General features: G+C 41.1%; 1 protein-coding gene across 2 annotated transcripts; it reads left to right on the forward strand.

The window, feature by feature from the left end:
• The first annotated feature begins 1558 nt into the window (after positions 1-1558).
• On the forward strand, positions 1559-7473 carry LOC308106154 (ankyrin repeat and SOCS box protein 9-like). Of its 2 annotated transcripts, XM_080457206.1 has the most exons (7): positions 1559-1769; positions 1930-2009; positions 2247-2354; positions 2831-2981; positions 3565-3699; positions 6477-6668; positions 7012-7473. In XM_080457206.1, exons 1-7 carry the CDS (start codon positions 1688-1690, stop codon positions 7161-7163), a joined length of 900 nt encoding a protein of 299 aa, XP_080313332.1. In that variant the 5' UTR covers positions 1559-1687; the 3' UTR covers positions 7164-7473. The 2 variants fall into 2 exon arrangements, with proteins under 2 accessions (XP_080313332.1, XP_080313333.1); XM_080457207.1 differs by lacking the exon at positions 2247-2354.
• Positions 7474-13419: the final 5946 nt, after the last annotated feature.

Consider the following 13419-nt stretch of genomic DNA (forward strand, 5'->3'; position numbering starts at 1 on the left):
TGAGCTGTTGCAGGACAAATCCCTATCAACTTGTGTTTATATGGCAATAAACAATAAAGATCCCTGGCTAATTAAGCCAAATATCATTAGCCAGCTAAGGATCCTTTTAAGATATTTGGACTGAGATCTAGAAAATGTATGAAAAGAAAATGCTAACATTAGTTAGCAGATTTGAGCTTCAAAGGCTATAGCCTACACAGAGAACACATTCATTTCTTTCACACAATGCTATATCATTCCAGTGCATAAGAAGGCACAGGGTCTTGTATGGTAAACGTGTAGCTGCTGCCACAGGGATTTTTATTTATTTTACTCAAGTAAAAGTATCAATACTGCAATGTAGATCAGTATTCTGTAAAAAGTAAAAGTCCGGGATTCAAAATTTACTTGAGTAAAAGAACAAAAGTATTGGTATCATGTACTTAATACCAAAAGTAGAAAGTAGCCTATTCAATATGCAGAATGTCCCATTTCGCAAGTTTTCAAAATGTATAAAAAGTCTTTTGAAAATAGCATTGTGAGCTTGTAGATCGGCAATTTTCAAATGGCCGAATGTATAAAGGGCTGAAGTGTTTAATGTATGTTTTGTAATAATTAAAATCAAATAATCAAATAAAGTGACTAACTAAAGTTTTCAAATAATTGTAGTGGAGTAAAAGTGCAATATTTGCCTCTGAGATGTAGTGGAGTAGAAGTAAAAGTATTGCAAATTGGAAATACTTCAGTAAAAGTAAAAATATCTCAAAATTGTACTTAAGTACAGTACTTGAGTAAATGTACTTAGTTACTTTACACCACTGCCAAGTGCCAACTACTAACTACTAACTATTATGACCTCCTTTCCCCCCACCGCTGTCCTTGCCTGTCTGCTGCTCTCTCTGATGGCGCCACCTGGTGGTTGTTGATAACAGAAATGGTGTGTTAATTTTGTTGCTCTCTTCCAGTATTCTGTCAAAAAGCCTGCCTAAAGACTAATTTATAGTACAATAAAATTCAGTTAATGATTACGTTTAGGCATGGGTTTAATTACTGCAATTAACTTCAGTTAAACCACACCAACTCCATGCACATTTGATCATTAAGTTAATGATCAAATATGCATGGAGTTGGTGTGGAAGTTAGGCTAAGGATCTGGGGAGGGTGTTCCCGGTGGGTCTTCTACTAGGGTGGCCATGTAGTGACAACCCCCTAAAAGGGGTGTGCAGAAATCTGTCAAATCAAGAACATAAAAAACAAACAAACAAACAAACCATAAATTAATTTTGAAACACTACTTTCCAACCTACAGTATGTCATCATTCTGAAGTTCCCTGACAATGGATCCCACATGTGCATGAATATTTAAACTCTGCCTCTCTATGCAGTTATTAACATTACTCTTCTCTCTACCCAAACTCAAGCCAGCCTCAACCGCAGTACATACTGTACCTGCCTATTTCTCTCTAGCTGGAGGGGATGGGTGTGAATGGTATCTGTGAAATTACAAATTACAAATGACAGATCTGCTCAACAGGCTTTCCCCACTCACTGCACACTGCTGGCTGAGAACCAACCGGTATCGTGCCTCATGTAATCAAGGTGCAGTTCAGATGAGTTTGACTCTAGTGGTCACAGTCCAGTTGATAGATAACCTATGCAGCCAGACACCCAGACCACAGAACATGTAATTTGGACTCTGTTGTAAACGATGTCTGGAGGGCACAAAGAGAATCAGCGAGGCAATGCACACCAAACTGGACCTGTGTTTTTCTCTAACCCTTTGATGAGTGGTAAGTAACAGCTGGTATGGTATCGTTTAGGCTATGGGTGTAGTATAAATTACTATACTGTACACTGAAATTTCAGCTTGCTATTGTACATTACTTGTGTCTAAAGCAGTTTCTGTTTTTTTCTGTTTGTTTTTTTATTGTCTATAATGTCCATACCAAGATCTTGAATCAGATTGGTCTCCAATCCATGATGCTGCCTTTAATGGACATATCATCGCTTTGCAGAATCTCATTGCTCAGGTAAAACACTTTTTTTGGTGCTCATATTATGGAAGAGAAAAAAAATATGAATTCATTTAAGTGGTTCTACTGTAGGTTATTAGTTTAGTTTAGTTTATTTCGATCCACATCAACATTATCACAAAACATTACACTGTAATTCAATATTCCGATACTGTTTGATCGAAAAGGCATAGGCTGAAGCTCATAGCTTATTTATGCCTATCCTTGTACTGGTGTACTGTGATATCTTCACAGGGATCTTGTGTGAATCTGGCTACTCTGGACCGGGTCACTCCGCTCCATGGAGCATGCATACGAGGCAATGCAGGATGCACTAAACTTCTGCTGGAAAATGGGGCCAATGTCAGTAAGCCATTATAGTGTAGTTAGACTTTTGGTGAATGTGACTGGTTTTCAGGAAACACCAAATCAGGCAAACAGTACCCTCACGTTTTCTTATCTTATCTTATTAAAACAATGCTTTAGTTTTAAGGCAGACATGATTTATTGTTGGATTTAATGGTGTATGGCTGTATATTAGTTGGCAAATGACTGCCCATTGTATATGCAAGAACAGACAAATCAACAGACATGCACACGCACTCAGTAACACATTAACAAATCTGCCTACACCAATACTCCTTTTGTTAAACCAACCCCGACCAGCAATTTGCTGAAGATTGCGTGTGTCAGGGTAAAGCATTAATATTTCTCTGCAGTAATATTTTCTCTGAACTATTACATTAGAATTGGGTTACTAAATTGATTTGAATTTGAAGTATAATTGTATGGAGGATATCTTGGAAGTGTCTTACTGTTGCCAAACCAATCCACACCAGGTGAACTCTCCAACAGTGGACGGAACGACCCCCCTGTCAGAGGCTTGCACTCACGGCCATGTGACCAGTGTATCTCTGCTCCTGCAGCATGGAGCCACCCCCCTGGGGACAAGTCAGTCTGATTCCCCCATCCACAGAGCTGCAGCTAAAGGTGACAGGTCACATTCTTCAGCCTACACACAGAATAATAAAGGTGCCAACTGGAACCAAAACTGGTTCTTCAGAGTGATGCCATAGAAGAACCATTTTTGGTTCCAGAAAGAACCTTTCAGACCATTTGTTTGAATGGTTCTATAAAGAACCCTTAAACTTCATCAACCGGCTATAATGTGTTTGTCGAAAATAGCAGATCTACAAGCTCACAACGCGTCGCACCGCAACGTGTTGTGAGCTTGTAGATCTGCTATTTTCGATGAATGTCTGCCTATTAAGACATGGTTTAAGAGTTCAAAGAACTTTGACAAAAACAGGTTCTCTAGAACTAGATGAGAAACATGAAGAACCATTCACTAGATCAAATGGTTCTTTAGAAGTTAAAGGTTCTTTGTGGAACCATATAGCCTTTTAAAGAACCATTCTTTTTCTGTGTGTACACACAAATTTTTGCTGAACCAGTCTAGTCTGGTAAAAAAAAGAAGAAGCAGACATGGTTTTAATATGTGTTTTTCTGTGGATTTGACAATAAAAGGAAAGCATGTTCTTACCTTCTGTTGTTTCTTGTTATCTCTGTCCAGGTCAAGCAGAGTGCATTGAGGCGCTTGTTGAGCATGGTGCAGATATGGATCAGCATTTTGACCCATCGGGCTCCCCTCTCCATATTGTGTGCTCCAATCAGCATCTGCACGCTGCAAAGAAATTGCTTCAACTAGGTATATGTTATCCTTCTTAGTGTATATGTTACAGGGAAATTGGCATTCGTTGGGAAATTGGAAAGGTATGCTCGTATTTAGGCACAGGGCTTCGGCGCGAGGCGGGGCTTTGATGCGAGGCGGAGGATAATAATATAATAATAATATGAGAGAAATATTCTATGACAGGTTGGATAATGAAGTGGTTAGCCAAACTGAGCAGAGTAACGCTGTATTTTTAACTCGCGAGACGGTGATAATAGTTATTGTCCATGATGGAGGCGCGCCGACTCAGCAGACATTGAGGCCGAGGAAGTGCGCCCGAGCGCCTCCAGGCGCGAGTGCCCGCGCCGACCGGCCGATGGTCTGCTAGTCGACTCAGCGCCGTCCGAGTTGTAAACCGATAGGGGGAGAATAGATCTTTTCATGGGTTACTATCCACGACACTCTCTAATTAGTGTGCATGCCTGCGTGTGTGGGGGGGGGGCTCTAGTGTGGCTTGCATTGCCCTCTAGTGTTGGTTCTACAGAATTGCCTAGTAACAGGTGTGTTGATTACATAGACAGATTAACGTCACCAGTCGCAATCAAAGTGAATCGATAACAAAGGGGAAGTGACCGGGGGTGAAAACGAGCGCTCCTTTTTCAATTTAACTGGTTTTCCAATTTCCCTGTAACATATACACACACACACACACACACACACACACACACACACAACACGAACACAATTGGCCTGTGTTCGGGAGACCAAAGCCAGGCGTAGAGGGTGATATTTCTTACTGAATGTACTCCTACCAGCTGGGGCGGCACCTGTCGGTGCGGAATGTTTGTATTATAATTACTTAAGACTAGCCAACAATACTCATAACTTAAATAACAAAAGCAAATGTAAAAAAATTATGTGCACTCAATGTGCCATTTCATCAATTGTTTTCCCCTTTTCTAGGCAAAAGTCTAATTTCATCCATGGTGACATGTACGTATAATAACGTATTGACAGTTCTTGTGCATTTTGAGTAGGCTAATTAATGCCAATTCTTCCAGTCATTAGTTTGTTAATTAGTCTTTCTGGGAGAACAGCTTGCAGCAAAAGCAGTACATTGGTCTTTTCTGAATACATAAGCCAGCTTCTCATTTACCCCCATTTATTAGTTTCCTATTAAAGTTATGGTGGTTCCAACTTCTCCCATCGTTTTGGGGAAAATAATATATATGATACTGTAGAGCCTTCTTCTTATGAACTCACTCACCTCATCAGGCATGGCTGGCCAGTCAGCAGGATCACTTCCTGCAGACTGTATTTGTGTAGAGGCAGATGATGTGGATGTCACTCCAACTGCAATAGTAGGTATACTTGAGGCAGGTCGAGTGGTTGCTGTGCTTTCACCTGCAGGCAGTCAAAGATGAATGCATATACTGTAGTTATATACCCATTGTGTGTGCTGCTTAGACATACGGTACAACTTCTTGGTAATGAAAGTGCTACTGCATTGTATAATTGGATGGACTCACTTCCTGCAGACTGTACTTGGGTAGGTAGATGAGGTGGATGACGATGTCGCTCCAACTGCAGACAGTGTAGTAATACTGTAGGTACACTTGGGGAAAGTTGTACAGTTGCTGTGCAGGCAAACATGCATGCATATATTTAACCATTATGTGTGTTGCTTAGACATAAATAGATGAGAAATAAAAAATACACTCCACTGTAACAGTAGAAAGCTGTGTGAATGTGTATGAATTAAAACTTCCTTTCCCCCTCCTCCCCCCATGCTGTTGCTGCACAAAATAATCTGTACTTAATCAACCATGCCTGGTTAAGTAAGTGTAAGATTTGCTGTTGTTCCCGTGGGATTCAAGACATTGCGCCTGTCCCCAAACAGTCCAAGGTAACATGTCTTAATGACTGGAGAGAGTAAACCTGTTGCCCTCACCTCAATTGTGAGGGACTTCAGGGATCCGACTATGTGCAGCTGGCTATGCACAGCTCCAAAGTCATCATCAAGTAAGCTGCTGACAACACAAATCACACCACCGTGATGGGCCTGATCATCAACAACGACATGGCAGCCTACAGGGACGAGGATTATTATTATAGATCACTCACACAGTGGTGTCAGAACAACGTTGACGTCAATGTCAAGAAGATCAAAAAGCTGATAGAGCACTGCATAGTAGTGTATATTTGTCTGTCATTAAATGTTTCGATGAATTGAGTACAAAGGATCCCAATGGAAACAAGCCATAGTGCTTTCTTGGGTTTAAAATCCTCTTAAAGGATCTACACAATGAATTTAAAAAATAATAATAACATTCAATATCATATTGTTTATGTCCCTCACCCTGACGTCACGTCACGTCAGGGTGCAAATCAGTTTGGCCTGTTTTGAGACCAATTTACAGAAAACCCCAGATTTGCTGTGAAAGCCTGAGTGTTCAAACTGGGGTATTTTTGGGGATAGAAGAGAGGTAGGGGAGACCAAAAACACACAAAAAAGAAGAAAAAGTAAAAATTCATGGTGTATTCCCTTTAACAGACCTTGTATTGAACTGTACTTCCCTGTGCTTGTCTTTTCAAACTGTTGATAAAGTATTCCATCAAATTCCCCCATTTAGCCAAAGGTGGCATGCTATACGTAGAACTTCGGCACACTTTTTGACATGCCCACAACCAGCCAACCTGTGTTGTGCGGCAAATGAAAGCATTGATTGAACACATAGACATACCCTTTACAAATAGGCAATGGTGTGATCTTGGTATTAACGTGGTTTTTGCGCTGATCTGTTTTTCCACAGGTGCCAGTGTGAATAACAATGAGGCTGGCGACTCCCCTCTGCACATTGCAGCCCGTCTGTCAAACCATGAGATGGTGTCCCTCCTGTTAGAACATGGGGCAGATAATTCCCTCAGGAACTCAAGACACCAACGGCCTGTGGATCTTGCCCCTCCCAACAGCCTGGCAGAGAGGCTGCTGCGGCACGCAGGAGGTATTCCTTCTAACAACAGACTCCAGATGTTTCAACTCCATTTAAATTAGGCCAGTGTGTAATAGACTCTTTTCACAGCAGACATTTTGACGGGTAGACACAGCGGAAGGTAACTGTGGGTGTGTTTCATTTAGGCGTTACTGTGTGCCAGCATGGACAGATCCTGTGCAGTTAACTTCATGCTGACACACAGAAACACCTAAATGAAGGACACACAATTAATGTTTTTTTCCTTCAGCTTTTTACCTGTCATAATGGCTACTGTGAAAAGAGCACATTAACATTAGTTAATCAGGAAAACATGACTTTGACATAATGCTTATTTCTTTTGATGACTGATCAGGAGTGTCCCGTCTCATGCAATTGTGCCGGCTCTACATCAGGAAACATGTAGGCAAACAAAGACTTGGTGGTATTCATGGCCTTGATATACCCATAGATCTGAAACAATATCTTCTCTACCAGTCAGATGCAGGAGGTGAACTGATCCATTGAAGTTTCTCTCAGCGGCTTACATTACAAAGCAAAGCTGTAAGACTTTTCATTCAAAATATTTTGATTATTTCAACTCTGGGTCAATAGGGGGCATACTTGCATCATCTTGAGGGGAGAGGATTTCATCATATGCACTGTTGATGGTGATACATTTGTAATTTCTGGTACACATCTGAAAACACATTGCTATGGATCTAAAGAGTACTTACTGCTGAGTAACTATTTCATGAATTCAAAATCGGTTTGGTCTGTGGCATACCCTAGACTATCAGTAAGATATTTGATTTAAAACTTTATCAAATTAATATGAAATGGAGGCACGGTGGCGCAGTCGGTAGCGCTGTCGCCTCACAGCTAGAAGGTCCTGGGTTCGATTCCCGCCAGGGACGCTGTGGGCGCTGGGGGCGTGTCTTCTCCTCCGCGTCATCAGTGCCCATACCCTAGGTGGGGTCGGCGAAAGGGCCTACTCTGTGTGGAGTTTGCATGTTCTCCCCGTGTCTCCTAGGGTAGTTAATACCCTCACAAAAACATGTAGTAATCCTGGTCACTATACCGCCTCCCCCATGACAGCCGGGGCGCCTGATGGAGGGGAAGGGAACTGGTTGGAATAACGTGTTCCTTCCACGCGCTACGTCCAACCAGGGAAACTCCCCCCTGTCAGGTGACAAGAAGGTCAGTTGGCTCTCATGCCTGAAGGAAGCATGAGCTCGGCCCTGGCCTCCCTACTGTGGGGGACTGGTGTAGTGCTGGTGTAGGGCTGGTGTAGCGCCCAGGATCACTTAGGAAATTGGCACCGGGTGAAAAAAATGGGTTACAAAAATCGTGGGATAAAAATTTAAAGTAAAAAAAAAAATTAATATGAAATAGACTGGAATATTTACAACATAATTCAACACATTTTTAACCTATCTGTTTAAAATGATTTTACATCAAGTCTATGGTGCTTAGTTTGTGTGTTTTTGGTAACCCTTGGTTGCACCCCATGTCTAAAATGTGCATTAAACATACTACTTATAATCGGCTTGTAACACTGTATAATTATAAATACTCAAACAAGTACTCATAATGCAATACTTACACATTTTCATGCCTTTTATAGTGACTTATAATGTCAAGTATTATAATACTTCATAATTGCTGGGCACTGGTAGACTTTTTAGTAACACTTCTTAAGCATCCCATGCAAAATAGAGTTGCTATTTTGTTTTACTGTAATGGCCTTTGGGAACATTAAAAATGTTTTTGTAGTCATGCACACTGCATACCATGTCTAAAGAAGGATAAGTATGCATAAGCATTGCATATTTATGAATGCTTTCAAAGGTGACTGAAATATTAAGATGTTAGGCAATATATAAAGCAAGGTAAAATATGTACACATAGTACATACTAGATCAGCGATTACTTAAAGGGCAAGACCACTTTGATATAGAGGTTTGGGTTGTGTAGTTACCTTGTCATGATGTAACTCCAAAGGTGGACAACAAATCAAAAATAATTACTCCATTGATTAGAAATTGATAATTCTAAATATGCTCCTCATTGTAAGGTAAGGTAAGGTAAACTTTATTGTAAACTTACATTGTACAGTGAAACAGCTCTCAAAGTCACTCTATTAGGCCATAAACGAATGTAAACAAAGTTGATTCTGACAGTATGGAATATCACAAAACCCAGTACTGTTCTTTTTTTTAAACAAAAATGTTAACTTCCTGTTGATTTAGCTATTTTTATTAGGAAGAAAACCCGGAGTGGATCCGTGGATCCGGATTTTCAAATAGTAAAATCAACAGGAAGTTGTCATTTATATACGTATATAAAAAAAGAACAGTAACTACAGGTTTGGTGATGTTCTATATTGTCTGAATCAGCTTTGTTTGTGTTCGTTTACGGGCTAAAAGAGTGACTTTTAGAGCTGTTTCACTGTACAATGCAAGTACAGCATATTTTGTATTATCAATTTCTAATCAATGGAGCAATTATTATTTATTTCTTGTCCACCTTTGGAGTTGCATCATGGCAAGGTAACTACACAACCCAAACCTCTACCAAAGTGGTCTTGCCCTTTAAAAGAAAAAGTGCATGGCATTAGAAAATAATATCATTGCCGGCCAGACACATGAAGTAATACAATGTATTAAAATATGCCCTATTTAATTCTTCAAACAGTTCAATCAAGACAGTGATGATGCTGCTGCTGCCCTTGGGATCTCCCTAGCCCTGGTCCAGAGCGTTAGAGAGAACTCACTAACGCTCTGGACCAGGGCTAGGATCTCCCATGAGTCATGATATTACACTATATAATAATAAGCCACTTTGACTGCCTGGGCAATTGAACATTGTAGACTTAATGGCCCTGAACACTCATACAGGTGTTTTCAGTTACTCTGGCTGATTACACCTCATCTCAGGCCTGTGTGGGCCACTGGGCCTGAGATAACTACTGGGTCATTAGCTTGAAAATCAGTTATTTTCAAATTATAAATTAGACTTCAGGTACACTGCCTTCAAGTAATAATGCATGTTGAGATATTAGCACCTACTAACCGTATATAGAACTAGAGCGCATATATTTCTCTACCAGCTGGGACTGACATAGAGAGGGTTGTGGGTAGCTTGTGGAGGGAAATAGCATTTCTGCAACATATGCTTTTGGAGGTGTGCTCTGCTCTATAGAGGCCCTTCAACATGTGATCCAAATTTGGGTTTGATTAGATGCTGCATTCATGATGTATGGGGATTTTGTTTGTAGAAATAGGCCCCTCACACACATTTTGGGAGCCAATAACATAGAAACAATATTGTTGGAATATAATGAATTCCATAATTAATACACGATCATGTGTAATTTGATGAAAAGAACAATGTTTTTGCAACAAACAGTGACATTTGTCACATCTGTGGTGCCCCTATGGTCTAAGTTAAATAATGTTTGGCTCTGCCTTTAGAGACCCCTCAATATGTGATTTAAATTTGGGGTCAATTGGACAATGCGTTCATGATTCCTGGCATATAAAAAGGATAATAGGCCCCTCCTGCAAACTTTGGAAGCCCTTGCAGGCAGGCAGGCATGTCTAGCAAGGTTTTGATCCCATAGCATGGGAGGACTGCCGCTGTTCAGAGTATAGTCTCCCCATTGGCTTAAGGACAGCCAATGATGAAGTCGAAGAGGTCGCTAGTAAGTGAAAGTCTTTCTAGACCAGGTCTGCAACCTGGTAAAAAAAAAAGTGTAACGATTTGTAGTAGCTAGTGTTTTGAAGATAATGCATAATGGCAAAAAATCTAGGTAGGCGAAAATTGTAATATTGTTGTTCCCCCTAGATTCGGCTCAAACATGGGGGGAAATGCATTCTACTATGTTACCACCAAAATGTGGAATGCCCTACCCTACCAACAGCCATTAAAGATCTCGATTCCCTATCCACACTTAAAACATGTCTGTCCTCAAAGTAGAATTCTATCCCCTAACAGTTTGCCCCCAGAGAGTCAAACAACGCACTCCCTCAGCGAGCTCCAGGGAAGGAGCCCGTGGGAGTGGCATCCTCTGCCCCCCCCCCCCCCCCTATTTTTTCTGTAAATATATCTTTTGTTTTTTTGATTGGTGATGTTACCGATATGTAATGTTTTGTATGTCTTGTTGATGAATTGAGTACAATGGACCACAATGGAAACAAGCTTTTTGTGGTATCCATTCCTTAGCAGAGCTGTACTGCAGTACTGTTGTTAATCAAATAAAGTATTCAATCAATCAATCAACCAATCAATCAAAATGATAAGTTCAAGAGTACGGTTCAAGAATTATAGGGGGAAATGTAAAGCGGGCGGGAGCGCCAGAGGTTTGCGAGATTAGGGATTCACTCTTACACACACGCACAGCACCCGCATGCACACATACACGTATATGCACGCACGCATACACACATGTAGGTAGAAACACATCTCCATCCCCAGTCTTTGGCCTGGCTGAGATAATTATATTGCAACCCTTGTTTTTAAAAGGTAATTAGAAGTGCTGATGAAAAAGCAACAGGAGGCATTGCAACCCGGGCCGGTATACTGTTGCTTTTTCATCTTCACTGAACAGTAAGATTCTCTGTGATAAAAGCAACAGTTGTGAAACTCACCATGTGCTTCTTGTTAGGTGCAATACTCATTAACTTTACATTGATCCACTGTCCTGATTTGCCAGTTGAAGTAAATCATTGTCCCCTCAAACACAACGTGAGTACCTGAGGCCAGCCACAATTGAGCTTAGTTTCGATTTACTGGCGTTTAATGTTAAATCAATATTGTGGAGGACTTCTTGACTTCTGAGACTCTATGGAAAGACCTATCAGACCCATGTCATTAGTGACATCTGGAAAAGCAGGAGGAAAGTCAATCAGAGAGGATGACTATCATTGATTGGATAGTGGTGCATAGCAGTGACTAATTATTTTTGACATATATCGTATCTATCTATACATCCATCCATCCATCCATCCATCCATGTGTTGTAATTTGCACAAGGCATGACCCAATATTACTATATTATCATGCCCAAATATGGACATCCCCAACGTCAGAGCAAATCACCATTGTTAGGCAACGGTTTCTGCTGTGTGTGACGTCAGACAATAGCTTGATCAGCAAGAGAGGGGGAGACATAGAGAAAGATAGAGGTGGGGAGGGGGTAGGAGAGAGGGTGAGGGGGTAAGAGAGAGCCTATTTCACACAAACTCAACTCATCTTTATTGTCACACCATAGGATTGAAGGTGTAAACAAGTGGGTGATTTCTTTGTCATACAAGGTCCAAACATTTGCAGTTTATAAACATAAGGGGGAAATCGTTATGGGGACATGCATAGCCATCAACCACTTGTCAGCCATAATTACTGCTGACATAAGTTACCATCTCATGTTCCTCTGAGACCCACATCATAACTTCATATCTCCAGACTGCTGTTTAGATTTTGATTGAACTGACCACTACAAGACCTGTTTAGTCTCACTTACTGGTCTACAACTCTGATCAAGTGCCCTGTAATCTGTAGTGCTGTGCTGTCTTTGGCAACTGATTTTCCCTTGCAGGATCAATAACACTTCTTATCCTTACAGTTATGCTTAGCGATTTCTAGTTTGTAGGGAAACTTGGTGCATATGCAGGTTATAGGGTGGATTGTCTGCAGGCATAGGGTGGATTTCCCCTGAAGGCAGCAGAAATCCTCATTTAGACATTTTTTGTTTCTTAGCTATTTGGCGTTTCAGTAGAAAGCCTGTTAGATCATACAACTTTTATTTGCAGCACAATGAGCACACACATCTTAAGAACCCCCCCCCCCCCCAATAAATGTCAGTGGTTTGAGCCATTTAACCTTCCATGTCTCCTGTGAAAAGTGTGTATCGAAAAGTAACAGAAAATCTAATATTACTTGGGAGAAAAGATAAAAATAGTACACACACACACACACACACACACACACACACACACACACACACACGTGATAATCCCATGTGGGATGGGTCAAGAAATTGTTCAAACACGGAAATAAAATATTAATTCATTCATTCATTCACACAAACACACACACACACTCAGTGGTGGTGTTGTGAGGTACACAAGACGCACTTAGGTGCCAACCCACCTGTGTCTAATGCCTAGGCTTTCACATTTATTCTCTAGAGGCAGGCACTCCACCCTGACCCCCCCATCCTGTACTTAATGCTTGGGCACTCACTGCTGGAACCTTTCTCACTGCAGGTTAAAATACAACATGTAATGTACGTTTTGAATCCAGTGCACACTTGCTTCTAAAACGATTGACTTTCACAGCCATTGAAGCAGAGAGGTTCTGCAAATGGCTTGGCAAGAGGACGGGAAATGGACAGACATGCGAATGGCAAACCATCAGAATAGGAGTTACCAAAAAATAAATAAAAATAGAACATGATCACTGGGGAGTATTGCTTGAGCAGAGGCAAGGCAGAGGCCAGTGGACATGAAATGCACGTTTTTCTGTTTGTTTATTCCCGGCGCTTAAATAATTCTAATCATCATTCATATGCCAGGAGCAACCCACCTTCTGTGGACTAGAATCCAATGTTGTAGCCTGGCTGTGAGTGCATGTATCTAATAACCAATGTGTGATCTCCCCCTGTGCAGTGGCTCGTAGTGTGATTGCTCTGAGCTGGATCTTGTTACAGATATACAGCCTTCCCACTGAGCTGTGAGAGAAGGTTCTGCCTCATCCTCATACACACCAGTAATTGCCTCGG

The sequence above is a fragment of the Gymnoscopelus braueri genome, assembly GCF_963280865.1.
Source record: "Gymnoscopelus braueri genome assembly, chromosome: 18".
Taxonomy (NCBI): Eukaryota; Metazoa; Chordata; class Actinopteri; order Myctophiformes; family Myctophidae; genus Gymnoscopelus; species Gymnoscopelus braueri.

Coding starts and splice junctions, on each gene's coding strand:
- LOC308106154 (XM_080457206.1), top strand. CDS start 1,688: ATGTCTGGAGGGCACAAAGAGAATCAGCGAGGCAATGCACACCAAACT. Junction 2,355..2,830: donor TGCTGGAAAATGGGGCCAAT/GTCAGTAAGCCA, acceptor AATCCACACCAG/GTGAACTCTCCAACAGTGGA. Junction 6,669..7,011: donor GCTGCTGCGGCACGCAGGAG/GTATTCCTTCTA, acceptor ATGACTGATCAG/GAGTGTCCCGTCTCATGCAA.